The 14,886-nt window shown below is 45.4% G+C and overlaps 1 protein-coding gene across 5 annotated transcripts in view; it reads left to right on the top strand.

Moving 5' to 3' along the window:
• LOC133026042 (MAP7 domain-containing protein 1-like) overlaps positions 1-14,886 on the top strand; it is a 28,976-nt gene that overhangs the window by 13,231 nt on the left and 859 nt on the right. The window contains exons 3-16 of one of the 5 annotated variants that reach the window (XM_061092862.1): positions 1,202-1,270; positions 3,283-3,446; positions 4,031-4,139; positions 4,819-4,923; positions 8,699-8,818; positions 9,699-9,826; positions 10,182-10,309; positions 10,780-11,033; positions 11,205-11,640; positions 11,939-12,107; positions 13,793-13,897; positions 13,975-14,025; positions 14,111-14,165; positions 14,254-14,490. In XM_061092862.1, coding sequence (XP_060948845.1) covers positions 1,202-1,270; positions 3,283-3,446; positions 4,031-4,139; positions 4,819-4,923; positions 8,699-8,818; positions 9,699-9,826; positions 10,182-10,309; positions 10,780-11,033; positions 11,205-11,640; positions 11,939-12,107; positions 13,793-13,897; positions 13,975-14,025; positions 14,111-14,165; positions 14,254-14,490 — 2,130 coding nt within the window. Of the gene's footprint in view, positions 1-1,201; positions 1,271-3,282; positions 3,447-4,030; positions 4,140-4,818; positions 4,924-8,698; positions 8,825-9,674; positions 9,827-10,181; positions 10,310-10,779; positions 11,034-11,204; positions 11,641-11,938; positions 12,108-13,792; positions 13,898-13,974; positions 14,026-14,110; positions 14,166-14,253; positions 14,491-14,886 lie in introns of all 5 variants that reach the window. The other 4 variants (XM_061092861.1, XM_061092859.1, XM_061092864.1 and 1 more) reach the window with 4 other exon arrangements.

Below are 14,886 nucleotides of genomic sequence, written 5' to 3'. Positions count from 1 at the left end.
ACTGAATCAATGGATGAATTAAACCTTCCTCTGGCACATTGTCCTCCATGTCCTCATTTAAAAAGGGTCTTGTTTATACATCTGTCACAGGCTCAGTTCTGACAAATGATTAAAAAGATTAATGAGGACATTTTGGTTTCATATTTCAACGTTTGAGTCTTTTTCCTCAAAGTCAATCGAAGTCCTCGAATCTTTAAAAAAAAGGACATTTCACGTCTGCAGCAGGAAAAGTCACAAAAACATGTCTCATATTATTCTGTAAATCGTTTTTCACTGGAACCTCTTTCTACAGGAGGACTTGTTCATTATGATTTGGTTGAATCGACTCTTTAACCCTGAGTTATTTATTTATTTATTTTTTTTATTTTTTTTACTTTACAATAAGAACTTTAATTTCAGATCCTCATCAAAAAATACACATAACAAACCATTATTTGAAATTCAATTCTCTGAAAATGCTCTGACACAATAATCTGTATGTATACATCTATAACACTAATGAGGTCCAGTGCATTCATTGACCTTTTACAACATTGACTTTTTCCCACTTCAGGATGAAAGATGCTCTATTTTACAGATATAAACTCTTTTGCAAAGCATCAATTGAAAGTAATAATAACATTTTGAAGGAAAAAAAGATTTGTGGTTTCAAAACAATTATACCAGCAGCATTCTTTGGAGCTGTACTAAAGCTGGCAAACATCAGCGTTGGACAAACATCATCTGCTCCATTAAACAAAGTCATCAGTACATTAGTTTCAGCTTTTTTATTTATTTTTTATTTTATTTTATTTTTTTTTTAGTTAGTTTAAAGCAGTTTGTGATTGGCTCAAGCTGAGCGTGTCAGGTTGTGATTGGATGAAGAGACAGAATGAGCTGATGGAGTTTAGAGGCAGCAGGAACTTTAGGAAACATGCACAGTGCTGCTAAAGCTTTTACAACAGAAATACAGCATTCACATCAGAAAGTGAGGGTGTCAGGTTGTGATTGGTCGATGCACCTCTAACTCGTACCCGTGCTTCAGGCCATGTTACCCAGACTTCCTGCTCCCCTGCAGGGATCTCTCTCCTCTCTCCTCCCTCCTCCTGGGGGATCCTCATTCCTCCCCAGGCCAGATGAGATTCTAATATATTCCCTCTGTGGTTTTCTGCCTCTGCCCTGTGGTCGTAACTGAACGCTCTGTATTTTCCGTTCCCTACAGATTCCGTGAGCTCAGAGCAGCGACAGAAGCTCGCCAAGGAGCGGAGGGAGGAGAGGGCTCGATATATCGGTGAGAAATTATTAAAAAACGACGTGGACGTGACCATGAACTCTGGATTTTCCTACAAAATGTTCCTAACTTTTCCAATCTACTTCTAACCCTCACCTCCTTTGTGTGACTGTGCTCTGACGTGACTGACGTCTCTTGTTGTTTCTCCTCGCATGGCTCTCAGAACAGCAAACTCAGCTGCAAGGTAAGGGGCTTCACTAAAACCCTGAGCGCTCGCAGCTCTCGTCATCCAACCTGCGCTGGGAAAACCATCTTCCTTCCATTTCCCCACCTGCTGCATCCCAAACAGCCATTTCTGCTTCCTCCATGAATCCAATATTTTGGTTTTCTGTCGTTCAAGTGAAACCTCATGAACCCTGTGAACTATCTGCCGTTCCAGTTTTCACTTGAATGTTCCTGCTCACGTTAAGTTTAACTTGGTTTTGACTTTATGTTTCCTGCATGTCCCAAACCTGTAATCATGGTTTTACGTCTTGGCTGCAGAATTAAACCTCTTGTGAAAATATCCAGCTTACCCCAAAGTCTTGAGAGAACATATCTCGTTTTCAAACACAAGACCAGAGAAGCAAGCAGCCAATCAGAGACGAGCTCGGTGGGCGTTTCCGCTGCAGAGACGTCCCTCGGAGCCCGAGGCGCTCGGCGTGAAGAATGAGCCGTCATTACCGGGAACTGAGGGCAGGCCTCTCAGACAGATTAGATTTAATTACTGCTTTCATTAGCATCAGTAATGTGGTCATGCTGCAGTCGAGGGGAGATCTGCTGCGTCTCCATCGATAACATAGAGAGAGGTTTACTCACATTCAGCTGATCTCAGATCAGTTTAGTTTGCTGCGTCTGCTTCTGTGTAATTACCTGGTACAGTGTGAAGGTTTCTTTACATGTAGAGCATGAATGCATGGCTGCAAACAGTCACATAACATGATGCTGACTGAGTGTCTGAGGTTATTTTCCTAGACATATAGACAAGAACACAAATGCTTTTAACACATTGCATTTCTTTAGGAATTGGATTCAGGGCGGAGTGAACACTCGTCTGCCTCTTTGGCTCGTTAGGGAAGAAAAGCCGCAGAATGCCGAAATAAACTGAAAACACGTCTCTGCCTCACAGTAACTACAGCTATGTCCTCGTAGAGCCGCTCAATCCACTGAAATGCAACTTACAGCAATATTTCACATTTCATGGCGCCACATTGACTCTAACTCATCCCCATCATCATCCACACTGAGCCTCCATTGTTTTAACTCCTAAACCTGCTGAACAACACGTTGATGAATCAAATTCATGCACAACAGAAGAGAAATATATAAATGTTTGTTATCGTATAGCTGCATGGTGACAGTTTATTGCCAGAGGATTGATCACCGTCTAATCGTTCCTGGAAGAAATGAGCCGCAGCAGCAAAGTGTGCAGAGAAGCTGGGATCTGCTGGAGGCTGCTGGGAAACACACTGGGAATCTTCTGCTTATTTACTGTTATCGGGATCATAGTGTGACAAACACACAGTCTCCATCTGTTTCACTCGCTCCCTTCTGGCGTTTCGCGGTCGAGGCCTGAAGCTTGAAGTCATTACACTCTGCTGCAGTTGAGATAATAACTTTGAAACGACATCCATAAGAAAATATTATTTTCTCAACCTCAGATCACTTAGTTTGAAGTCGTTTGATGAAGTTGGAATAAAAACAGGATCATCAGAAACCTCTTTGATTTCTCACTCTCTCATTTTATGTTGACTTATATCTTTCTCAATATTGATTTTCGAGCCTTCGTACATCACATCCTGTTTGTTTTTTTTGTTCTGCTGTATTCGTACTTTCCTGGTTCCATCTATTGTTTTTTCAATCAGAGTAAGATGAAAGTTTGAAAGCCTCGACCACAGCCTGATGTGCTTGGTTTCATCTAAACTAGTTTTTAATAACAATACAAACATGCCAGGTTTCTAACCACAGACCTGGTTAAACAACACTTAAAATGAAACACTATTTTCTATCTAAATTGTGACTTCTCCTTCCAGCGGTGAAGAAAACCCAGTGGCTGGAGAAGGAGGAGAAGGCTCGGCGCCTGAGGGAGAGCCAGCTGGAGGAGCGCAGGAGGAAGCTGGAGGATCAGCGGCTGAAGACCGAGAAACGTCGAGCTCTGCTGGAGGAGAAACAGAGACAGAAACTAGAGAAGAACAAGGTGACACCAGGAGATACACAGCGGACATATGTAACTCAGGGGATAGTGGAGTATTGCTGTGTACATCCAGTTTTCCTCGTGGTCATGAACTCAGATGTTTCTTTGGCTGGACTTGGATCAGATATTGATCAGTTATTGATCAGTTATTGATCGCTGCAGCGGTTCCTGACCTCTTGAAGTGAAAAGTCTTCTCGTGACTTCTTGTCAAAAGTTACATGTACATGTGAGCTTTTGTTACCTTCTAGCTGCAATTTCATTTAAAGGAATTGTTTTAAGAAATATGCTTATTCATCCTAAAAGCTGACATTACACAGTTTGATTTGAACCCGTCTGTCAGATGGTTTATTTTTTTACTCTGTACATATCTGTAGTCGGGAAAAACAAAAAGTTTAAATCAACCGCGTTGAGCTTTGGGAGTTTTCTCTTTGACTCTGACGCGACCTGGGCTGAACTCTATCTTTAGAGGTAGACGTGAATATCGATAAGTCTATAGCTTGAGATGAGAGATGCTTAGCTCGGCACAAAGAGTGGAAACATGTGATGGGTGTGAACGCTGACTCCTCTCTGACCTTTTGCTCCTGCAGCAGAGATACGAGTCGGCCATCAAGAGGTCCACGAAGAAGACGTGGGCCGAGATCCGCCAGCAGAGGTGGTCCTGGGCGGGCGGACTAAACCAGACCTCCCGCAGAGAAAGTGAGTCTCGGGTGAAAACAGAGGGGGGGGGGGGGGGGGGGGGGCACAATCACAGGAATATGTCACATCCTCACTGTAGCTCGAGGTCCTGGTGTTGAGCACAGACGGTGACTCACTGCTCCCACTGACGCAACGCAAAGGAAATAGCATCGTGCAGGGTTTGATGCCATGAGGGCGTCAAACCCTTTTTGCTTATTGGGCCAAAAATCGGTTTTCGCTGCAATCACCTCAACGTGTCACGGAGGCAGAAATACACGAGGGGGAAACGTAGCTGTTTCATTAGCCGTGAGCTGTGACCTAATTCCCCTTTTTTCAGACCGTCTTGTTACATGTGACGGCTTCTTCTGGAGCCCGAGGTCAACACGAGTTTCTCTCCTCCAGAGGCCGAGGATCCCGAAACGCGTGTGGCAGCGTGAAAAAAAAGAGCTTTAAGCAGTTTCCTCTAAATGTCACGTCTAACTCTACCACACCCTTCCCACGCTTTCCTCAAAGTTCCTCCCCTCTCCCTCTCTCCCCTCTATATGTCTGGATCTAAATTAACCCCCCACCCTCCTCTTTAAACTGTAATGGGAAGCCACAATGACCTCAGAGCACGGCGAGTCCCCTGCTCGCCTCCAGACCCGGACCCTCGGCGCCGCCTTGTGAACAGTTGTTGTGTGTTGCGTTCTCTCCGGTGCAGGCAGATGCTCGGCCTCCACGGTCAACTTGCCCAGACAGGTGGACCCTGTGATTAACAGCAGGCTGTCCAAGTCCTCGGCCACGCTCTGGAACTCGCCCAACAGAAGTAAGGACGACCCGACGTCAGTGTCCACCAGGCCTCCTCCTCCTCCTCCTCCTCCTCCTCCTCACCCCTTCCTATTCATCCCCCCCCCACTCCTGTCTCCCTTCCTCTTCCCTAATCTTTATTTTCTTTATCGTCTCTGGTGGACTGCCTGCCTGCCTGTGCTTGGTGACTGGTCATTTACCACCTACTCGTGTGCATCGTGGTTTTTTATTTTCCGTTGGTGGTTGGGCATCGGTTTGAGTCTCCTCTGCATTTTTTGATCAGCCTCACTCTCACCTCGACATGACTCAGCCACATTCTGTGATATGTTATTTTTTTTGATACGTTTGTTTCATGGGTTCACATCTCGACATCTTCTTCTTGTTTTTGGTTGTCCCCCCTCCCCCCCTCCTCCTCCTCCACTGTACTGTTGGTGGTTTGGTGTGGTGGTGGTCGTATTGGTGGTGGATGTTGCAAATGAATCAAGTACAGCAACTAAATGAAGCTGATTTGTATTATATTATTCTATGTGTTTTTATTTCTGTTTCTTTAATTATTTTACTTACAGAATAGGTCCCATGCTATTTCCAATTTACTGCCAACATGACAAACAACATTTGCTCAGTTTCATATTATAACACGAGCAGCTTCTCCTTTTAGCTCACTCTTTATATTTCATTTTATTAGAGTATAGACCTAATATATATCATATATTCTTTGTATATCATTTTGACAATTATTTTCTCATTATTACTAGTTTCTGAATAGCTTTATCTGGGAAGATTTCAGGATATAACTTGTAATATATATAATATAATATAAAACAAACCAAATGAAATGCTGTTGGAGCAGGAAAACTTTTCTTGAAAAAACAGTATAATTCAGTTTGAAGTATTAAAGAGAAAATCTGTCCTAATTCCATGAGAAATGCTTTGATGCGATTTGGAAAAGCTGCTTTAAAATGGGAATTTCTTCCTGTTGTAGAATGAAGCTGGTCATGGTGGCAAAAACACATTTTCTTCTTGATAAGTGTAATATATGATTTATCTGGTTTTATCAATCTCATCAGACTCTTGAGTTGAACATAAGCAGCACTGTCTTCATCTCAGATTCGTCACGTCTCATAACATGTGTCATCATCGATGGTATCACCCACAGAGCAGTCAGCAGAGTAGAGACTCACATTCCTTCGCTCCATCCTCACTAGTACAGATCCTCGGGTGCTGCAGGGACACGGAGGAGGAGAACACAGTGAGTTCAGGGTCAGAGGGAGACGTCAGGGTTCATGTCTCCGGTCCTGAGAGACGCTCTGCACAGTCACCAGGGTACCAGTGATAGTTCGGAAGAGAGGGTGACGTTTACATACGCAGGAATAAATCTACCTGCGGGTGAGCAGTCGATCACCAAGCAGCAGCTCAGCCTCGTCTTGCCGCATTGGAGAAGGAGGAGGAGGAGGGAAACCAGTGTTGCCTAGCAACAGGGAGAAGGTAGTCAGGTTATCAGTTAGTCATAAAACAGGTTGTGAAAAGGATTCGTCTGTTGTACAGCAGAGGGGACGGCCTGCGCTGCAGTCTGTGATACAAGGAGGGATTTTAGTGTTTGTTTAACGCATTAAAGCAACAAAACATGAGAGATAAGACATCTACACAAACTGGATTCATTAGACCTGGTGTTCAAGGTCCATCTGTTTCGTCGCCTGTGCGTTTTCTGTTGTACCTCACACGCTGTTTTTTAAAGGATCAGGATGCAACAGGGAAGTAACCACATGATGTCTCTCAGTGAGATGTGTCTCAAGGTGCAGAACAGAGATTGTTTGTAAAGATGGACGACACGTTTCCACTTCCTCCCACTATCCAGAAATGAAGCCAAAATATCCCTGTTACGAACGCTGACATCTTGTGTCGTAGTAGAGATCAAGGCGATGTAGCCACAGTAGCGAGGTTCCACTGATACACATGTTTTTCGTTGCATCAAATAAAAGTCATGCCCGCTGTCAACTAGAGGATTTTAAAACCTTTACTGAATTTGAAAGTGTGCGAGACCACAGACCCGACGACAGATGCAGCTGAACTTTAATCTTTTAATAGTGAGAATCCACACAGTAGGACCACACACTTTTAAACAAGTGATTTGAGTGCTGATCCTCATACTGTTGCCACAACTCTGTAAAGTACACAACATCTGGTTGGTTACGCTTCACTGTCTGCTCACTCGCCCACTCGCTGTTCCTCTCATACTAAAAGAAAATCAAAGATATTGTCAGTGATATTAAACTTTGACTGTAAACTTCTCACACTACAGGATGATTTGGCCAGAAAGCATCTTTGAGATAAATGTATTGTGTATTTTTACTTTTGAATGGCCCATGTCCAATCCTCTAACATGGAGGAGGCAGGGTTTTTGACCTATTCTGCAGCCGGCCACCAGGAGGAGATACAGATGTTTCAGCTTCACATATAGGGAACTGTCAATTCCTCCATCTTTATTTACAATCTACAAAACAGAAGTGTTCCTACGATAGTTCGAAAATTGCTGCTCTTGTTTCTGAAATCCAGATTCTGATGAAAAGAGTTTTACGATGTTCTGTGTGAAGAGTCTCACTCTGTGTCGTATATATTTGTCTCTCTCTGGTTTCTTGTATTTGTCCCGTGCTCTGTAAAATGCATACACAGGCGTATGCTGCTCTAACAAACACTTTCAGACTGATCTCTGACATCGAGCTGCTCATGAGAGGACGATGTTATTGTTGTTGTTGTTTTTCCATCCGTCATTACAATGCATTGAGTTTTATGCTGCTGTTGCTGGATGTCGTATGTGCTTTTTGTCATCATATGACACTCGGTGACGCTGCATCCCATCAGAACAGTGGAACGTGTGTGTGTGTGTGTGTGTGTGTGTGTGTGTGTGTGTGTGTGTGTGTGTGTTGCATTCAGGACATAAGGCACTAATTCTGAACTCACCAGAAACTGACCGGCCTCTGCACTGCTCTGGGTGTGAGAGAGGTCCAGTAAACGCCAGCCTCTCTGGTGTGTGTTTGTGTGTGTGTGTGTTTGTGTTTGTGTGGTAAGTAATGAGCATTAATGTGGGTTTGCTGCCTGGTGTTTTATTCTCCAACGTCTGGTTCTGTGTGCAGGTGAAGGTCAAATCCTGTATCTTTGGAGTCTGATCACGTCTGATTTGTATACTTGAGTTTACAAACATTTAGAAGGAGCATTGAACGTGTCACTGGATGAAAGAACTTTCAGAGGCTGGAGCTGGAAACAATTGGGATAAAGTGTAATGTTCCTCACGTCTTAAATGCAGCTCTGCCAAGTTCATAATCAGGTTACTTTTCAGTAAACTCATCGGGTTAATCAAGCGTATTCAGAAAAAGAAAAGGAAAGCACACAGAATACTTTTTAATCCCCACAAAAGATTGAACTGGTTCAGCCAGTTGACTGACGTGGAGACGGTTGTGCAGACTCACTATTTTCACATGATTATTGGCAACATTACAAACTTGTTTTTCAACTTATATGATATCATACAATACGGTAAAATACATATTTGTTAATCCTTCAGGGCAGTTGGACCTGCACTGACAAACATCTGCTAAATAAGTCCTCAGACTCTCCAGCATCATTATCCAAATTTGGAATATAGTCTCAGTGATGTTTCCAGCATCATACAAACTCCACTGTGCATCAGACGAAGGCAGACAGGGGTGTGAATATGTGTGTAAATGTTTGTGTCAGAGAGAAGTGTGTGTGTAGTTGTGTACTGTATTTACGACACTCACGGCGTCCTCTTGTATCAGCCCGCAGTCTGCGTCTCAGCCCGTGGGAGAGCCGGATCGTGGAGCGGCTCATGACGCCGACGCTGTCCTTCCTGGCTCGCAGCCGCAGCGCCGCCACCCTCCTCAACACCAGCGACTCCCGTGAGTGTAAGACCCCCCCCCCTCCGACCAGCGTTTACCCACAATCCTCTGTGTGTGTGTGCAGTGTGCAAAGAGGGAGAGAAACTTTTGATCTCATGTTTTATGGCTTTTTATGAGAGGAGAAAAGTTTGAATGGCTCATAACACGCAGTAGTATGTTCATTCTTTGTTTCTATTTCGGTTTTTACAGAGAAACCCTTTGGTGAATGTGGTCGTAGTTGATGTTTATTTCTTAAGAAACATCAGTTGAGATGTTTCACCTCAAGCTGCTTTTAGTATCACACCACACAATCTTTATCTGAGTTCACCCAGTTATTCCAAAACAGAAACAGACCCTGTGGATTCGTTTTTTCCCACAACAGTAACTTTTAATCATGTAAATTCTTTGTACAAGTAATCGTTAAGGCTAAAAATGTCAGAAACTGATGAGAAATACAAACCAGAGCTTCTCAGATCTAAAAGTTACATCTTAAAAGTCTAAAATACACACAAACTCACACACACACACACTCAAAAACATCAGTTAACATTAATATAAAAGAATCAAAATCACACGTGAGAAGCTGGAACCAGCAAAGAAAGAAGCTTTTAATCATTAATTAACTGTTAAAACAGCTGATGAGTTGATTTCGGAGTAAAGAATAAACTACAAAATGCATGAATAGACGAAATGAAAAATTGGATTAAGCTTGTGATTGAAGTGCAGTGTGGTGGCTCGTTGTGTAGCCTCTCTTACTCTGCATGGTGTGTGGACGTGTGTGTGTATGGGTGTGTGTATGTGTGTGTGTATGTGTGTGTGTTTGTGAGCCCTGACCTCGGCCCTGCCGTCGCTCTCTGCATGTCTATGTGTCGCTCAGACTCTCACCACTGCTCCCGTTCAGCCTCTGCCAACCCGCTGAACGCCAGCTCCCATCACCACCAGCACCAGAACTCCGCCGAGCGCTGGAGGGTCTCGTCCGCCAGCACGCCGGACATCACGCTGCGCCAACACAGACGAAACTCCACGCCGGTAGGCAGACAGACTGTATTCATGATGACCCTCATATACACTTAATGAATGTGAACTTGACCTTTTGTGGTGCTATCATGTTCTTTGGATGTTTCATGGGTGAAGGAAACAGGAAATAAACAACTGTCTCCCCTGTTGATGATTGAGCATAAAATAACTAATTAAAACCACTAACATGGAGGAGAGGTTTTTTATCAAGTGGTCAAAAACTTAGTTTAGATATTAATGTTGCAAATTTAATAGTTTCAACTTTCCTTCCTGTTTTGAAGTCGTTCTCTGACACTATCAGCTGACCAGATGTTAGCAGATGTTTCAGCCTCGTGAGGTAACGGCTGCTTATTGTTGTATCTTCAAGCTGGACAAGAAGAAGAAAGAGAAGAAAGACAAAGAGAGGGAGAACTCGCTCACAAAAGACAAAGTGCAGAAGAAGAGACAGACGACGTCTCCTGCCGCCACGACCACAAGATCCAGACCGGAGACCAGGTACCAGATAACCAGATATATCTCTAATGTCACATAAAACCTCCATCGAGGACTTGACTAACATAGGTAGAGAAACAGAGAAACAGATCTGCTTGGTCCTGGTGCTTTGTCCTCAAAGCAGGTTCATGTCTGACAGATGGTCCCAGGCTCTTTAATCAAACCTCTTAAAGAGACTCGGCTGGCCGCGGTTCAGTCAGCGTTCTGCCGGCAGCAGGTGTGTCTGTGCGGCCGTGAGGAGCTTGTAGACAGAATGGGGTTTTCCTGACTGATGCTTAAAACAAATATGTCTCCCTGCCTCCCCTCTTCTCACGTTACACCCCCCCTCTCCCCTCAGTCCTTGGCGAGCGACTGTTGGGTTTCAGATGGAGTCGCTCGCTGCTTCCACATGACCTAGTTATGGGCTCCGCACTGGGAGCCTCATTACCTTGGTGCTCCTATCTCCTCTCATCCCAACTTTCTCTCCTCCTCAGCACCCAGAAGCTGAAGAACAGACCCCCGTCGCCGGCGGCCCCCAAAAGTCGGCCCCTGTCGCCTCTAGTGCCAGCATCAGCATCATCGACAGCGGCCTCCAAGACTCCCACGGGTAAGAAGACACCCACTGGCACCAAGGCCCGACCTAAACGGGCCCAGACGCCCGCCAGGGTCCAGCCGCAGACGGTCACAGCGGTCGCCGTGGAAACCGGCCACGAGCCCAAGCAGCCCGACACCGCCGAGGAGAAAAAAGGTGAGTGTTGCCCGCCAAGCTTCAAGGTGACCTGTGTGTCTGGCATCAGATGGTTTTACCAGCTTCACTCTTGGAACTCAGATGTTAACCGTCATATTCCAGTGGTTTCAGAAAACAGAAGCATCATCTCTCCTCCTCTTCGTTGTCTCTCTCTCTCTCTCTCTCTCTCAGACTCCGGTGACGTTCCTGCCATCGCGGTGTCCTCAGCTCGGCTTTCACCTTCTTCCCCCAGCCCACCTGCAGCTTCTCCTTCTCCAGTGCCAAGTGTAGAGCCCACTGCCTCAGCTGCGTCTCCGGCAGCGGCCTCCACCAGTAATCCCACTCCGTCTGCTGCACCCACCGCCGCTGCCAGTACCCCCACCACAGCCACCACCGCTGCCAGAACCCCCACCCCCACCACAGCCACCACCGCTGCCAGAACCCCCACCCCCACCACAGCCACCGCCACCGCCGCTGCCTCCAGCCCAGCCCCCCCGGCCAACAAGCCGTCAGCGGGCACCAACAACCAGGAGGAGGCAGCTCGCGCCCTGGCAGAGAAACGCCGACAAGCCCGAGAGCAGCGGGAGAAGGAGGAGCAGGAGCGTCTGGAGCAGGAGCAGAAGAACAGGTCAGAGGTCAAATAACAGAAACCCCGATAACATGTGATTTCTTAAATTGATATCCAGTGCAAAACAGGAATCTCCATGAAAGACAGGCTCCATTTTGATTTAAATAAACAAATCGAATGAATGATCCTGATTTGTAATTCATATGAAGCTCTGTTAATGTCATTTATAATTCATAATTTCTTTAGGTTCATCTGATTTGTTCTGCACTGACTAAGAACATCTCTAGAAAATTCTCTCATGTGCAAAGTGTAAAGTTTAGAAATCCCACAAACCTTCATATATCTAACATCTCTCCAGGATCCTGCGGGAGGAGGCGATGGCCCGGGAGGTGGAGGAGCGGAAGCGCAGGGAGGAGGAGGCTCAGTTCATGGCCGAGCAGCAGCGCCTGAGAGACGCTCAGGAGGAGAAGGAGGAGCAGGAGAAAGCTAAAGCCGAGCAGGAGGAGAACGAGAGGGCGCAGAAACAGGTCAGAACTGGAACTTTATCATTAAAACTTGTTTAAATGTTGAAAACTCCTTGAACCCACTGCTGATATCTACTGGGAATTGAACCCTCAACCTTGTATTAAACTCTGCTCTCGGTGAAACGGAAGACATCCTTTCCAGTCAACTGTAAATACTGAAAACCCTCTCATCTCCATTAACCAACACCAATCCCAGTGATCCCCACATGCAGTAAGCCCATTAACCATCTGTAGCAAGATTAATGCATACGAGCCATTCAGAGTGTGTGTGTGTGTGTGTGTTCCCGAGCCCAAACATCAGGCCTCTTGCTCTGACTCCCTCACCCCCCGACTGTCTGGCATCTGGGCAGATTGGACATGGGGGGTGCTCCGTGCCACGGGCGATGTGTGTCATGTGATCCTCAGAGAGCCCCTTGTCTGCCTGGGCAGATGCCAGCTGGTGACCTTCATAATAACGCTGATGAGCGGAGGCTGCAGGGAGCCATTGTGATCCGGGGAGATAGTGACAGGCCTGTGTCGCCTTCGCCGGGCGCTGACACTCGTCCTCCTCAGTGGGCCGATGGTCAGATAAGCAGCGCCCGAAGCACCGGCTCCACTCGCCTCTCAGCCCTCAATCAAACCATTGTTCCACCAGGACCACAGGGAAACTCGCTCGGGCTGGAGTGGCCTCTTGTTTTTTTAGATCTCACTTCAGATGAAGAGGGGTGAAGAAGAGTAGTGCTCGCTGTGTGGAGACTGTCTGATAACTGGGGGAAGGAGACCTCAGTGAACTGGTAAACGTGAGAAACAATCAGGCTGCAGCTGCTCTGCCCTCGACAGATGTGATTCACACACACGTCATCATTTCTGTTTTCATTGCAGACTGGACACATCTGTACTGGATCTAAAAACCCAGTGAAGCACTTAATGGTGTCACTGATACAATAGTTTGTCTCTGTCCTCTCTCTCTCTGACCGACATGAGGGTCGAGTCAGAGACCTTCTACTTCCTGTGGCTTCACTGACCTCACAACAGTGGCTTATCCGGCTGCTCTAGGGGTTTTTCTTTTTCTAAAAATTGTGCTACTCTCAATTTGTCTGATTTTGCAAAACCTATACAGACACACACCTATTCTAAAAAATGTTCAGACCAGACAAAACAGATGTAGAAAATCTCTCCACCTCAGGATATAACAGATCTTCTTGATACAATTACACTCCATGTCATCACAGAGGAGGAGAGTAAAACTTAACCCAGCATCTGACCCTAACATCTGCAGCCGCCATGTTCCTGCAGGTTTTAACACCATGTGACCCGGTGACTTTCTGCAGCTTCAGTTAAAAGTCAGAGAAAGTTTTTTAACCCATCAGGTGTTTGTTTAAGTCCAGGATGCATCACTTTATATCAGTGCTGCATCAACCGTGAAACTGCAGAACAAACCACAGACAGCTGAGCACCTGCTGCCCCCTGGTGGCCGCAAATGATCATAGAGGAAGAACAGCAGCTTGCTACGACACTATGATCATAGATTTTTAAAGGGATGAACTTTGGTTATTGCTTTATTCTGTAATAAAATGCAGGTTTCCATTGACAGTGACTGACACGCTGCTGCTTCTTGTCTGCAGCTGCATTGACGTCATGAAATTCAAACCTCAAGAATTGGTTTTATAGTTAAACTTCATTCTCGTGTTTTTGTTTTCTTTGTGCAGAGGGAGGAGGCCGAGTCAAAGGCCCGTGAGGAGGCCGAGCGTCAGCGCATCGAGCGAGAGAAACACTTCCACAAAGAAGAGCAGGAGCGACTGGAGAGGAAGAAGGTGAGGAAGAGGAGAGGAAAATCTGTACATTGCACGACACGTGTCACACTTGACTAACTTATTGATCTCTCCCTCAGCGCCTTGAGGAGATCATGAAGAGGACTCGGAAGAGTGACGCAGGAGAGAAGGTCAGCCAGCAAGATTCACTTTAAACTGGAAAGCTACTAAACTTCATCTTGTCTCCACCTGACCTTTTGTTCTTTGTTATCACAGAAAGACGTCAAAGCTTCTCCACAGGTCAACGGCAAAGACACAGAGCTCAACAAAGGTAAGGTCACCTCTCATGAGGAGTGAAGGGATGATGTTATCAACCAAGACCCTATGAGCTCATTCATTTTTCCCTCCTCTCCCTGCAGCTCCTGGAAACCTGCAGAGCCCCAGTGCAGTCGTGAATGGCGTCCAGGCAACCGCTCACCAAAATGGTGTCTCAGCCAACGGAGAGCAGGCGGACTTCGAGGAGATCATCAAGCTGAAGAACGGCAGTAACCCAACTCAGCAGCAGAGCGGGCTGGTGGGCGATCCCATCCTGGCGTTTGAAGGAGGAGAGCCCTTCCTGATGAAGACGAGCCCGATGAAGCCTCAGCATGTCGCAGGTACGGTAAAAATAAAAAGCACTATAGGGAAATATAAGAAAATGTAAACATATCTCACAACATTAAACAAAATGAAAAAAAGGAATTCAGGATCCACACCCTGATTTGGATCTTCACCAAAATGTAATGTTTCTTTCTTGGGTCAAGCTCCAGCTCTCCACCAAGTTTTATGGAAGTCAATTGAGTAGCTTTTGTATAATCCTGATGATTATGATGGTTATTATTATTATCACCTGGCAGAGGGCCTTAGGAGGGAGGCTAAAAATATATTATAATAAAATAATAATCATCATCATCTTCATAAGAATGATAATAGTTATAATAACCTATTTTTTCATCTTTTAAATAAATAAAATTAAATGATATATTACTTCAATAATAAAACCTGTATGGTAA

This window comes from Limanda limanda, chromosome 19 (assembly GCF_963576545.1).
Source record: "Limanda limanda chromosome 19, fLimLim1.1, whole genome shotgun sequence".
Lineage (NCBI taxonomy): Eukaryota > Metazoa > Chordata > Actinopteri > Pleuronectiformes > Pleuronectidae > Limanda > Limanda limanda.
This window is presented reverse-complemented; position numbering and strand designations above follow the sequence as displayed.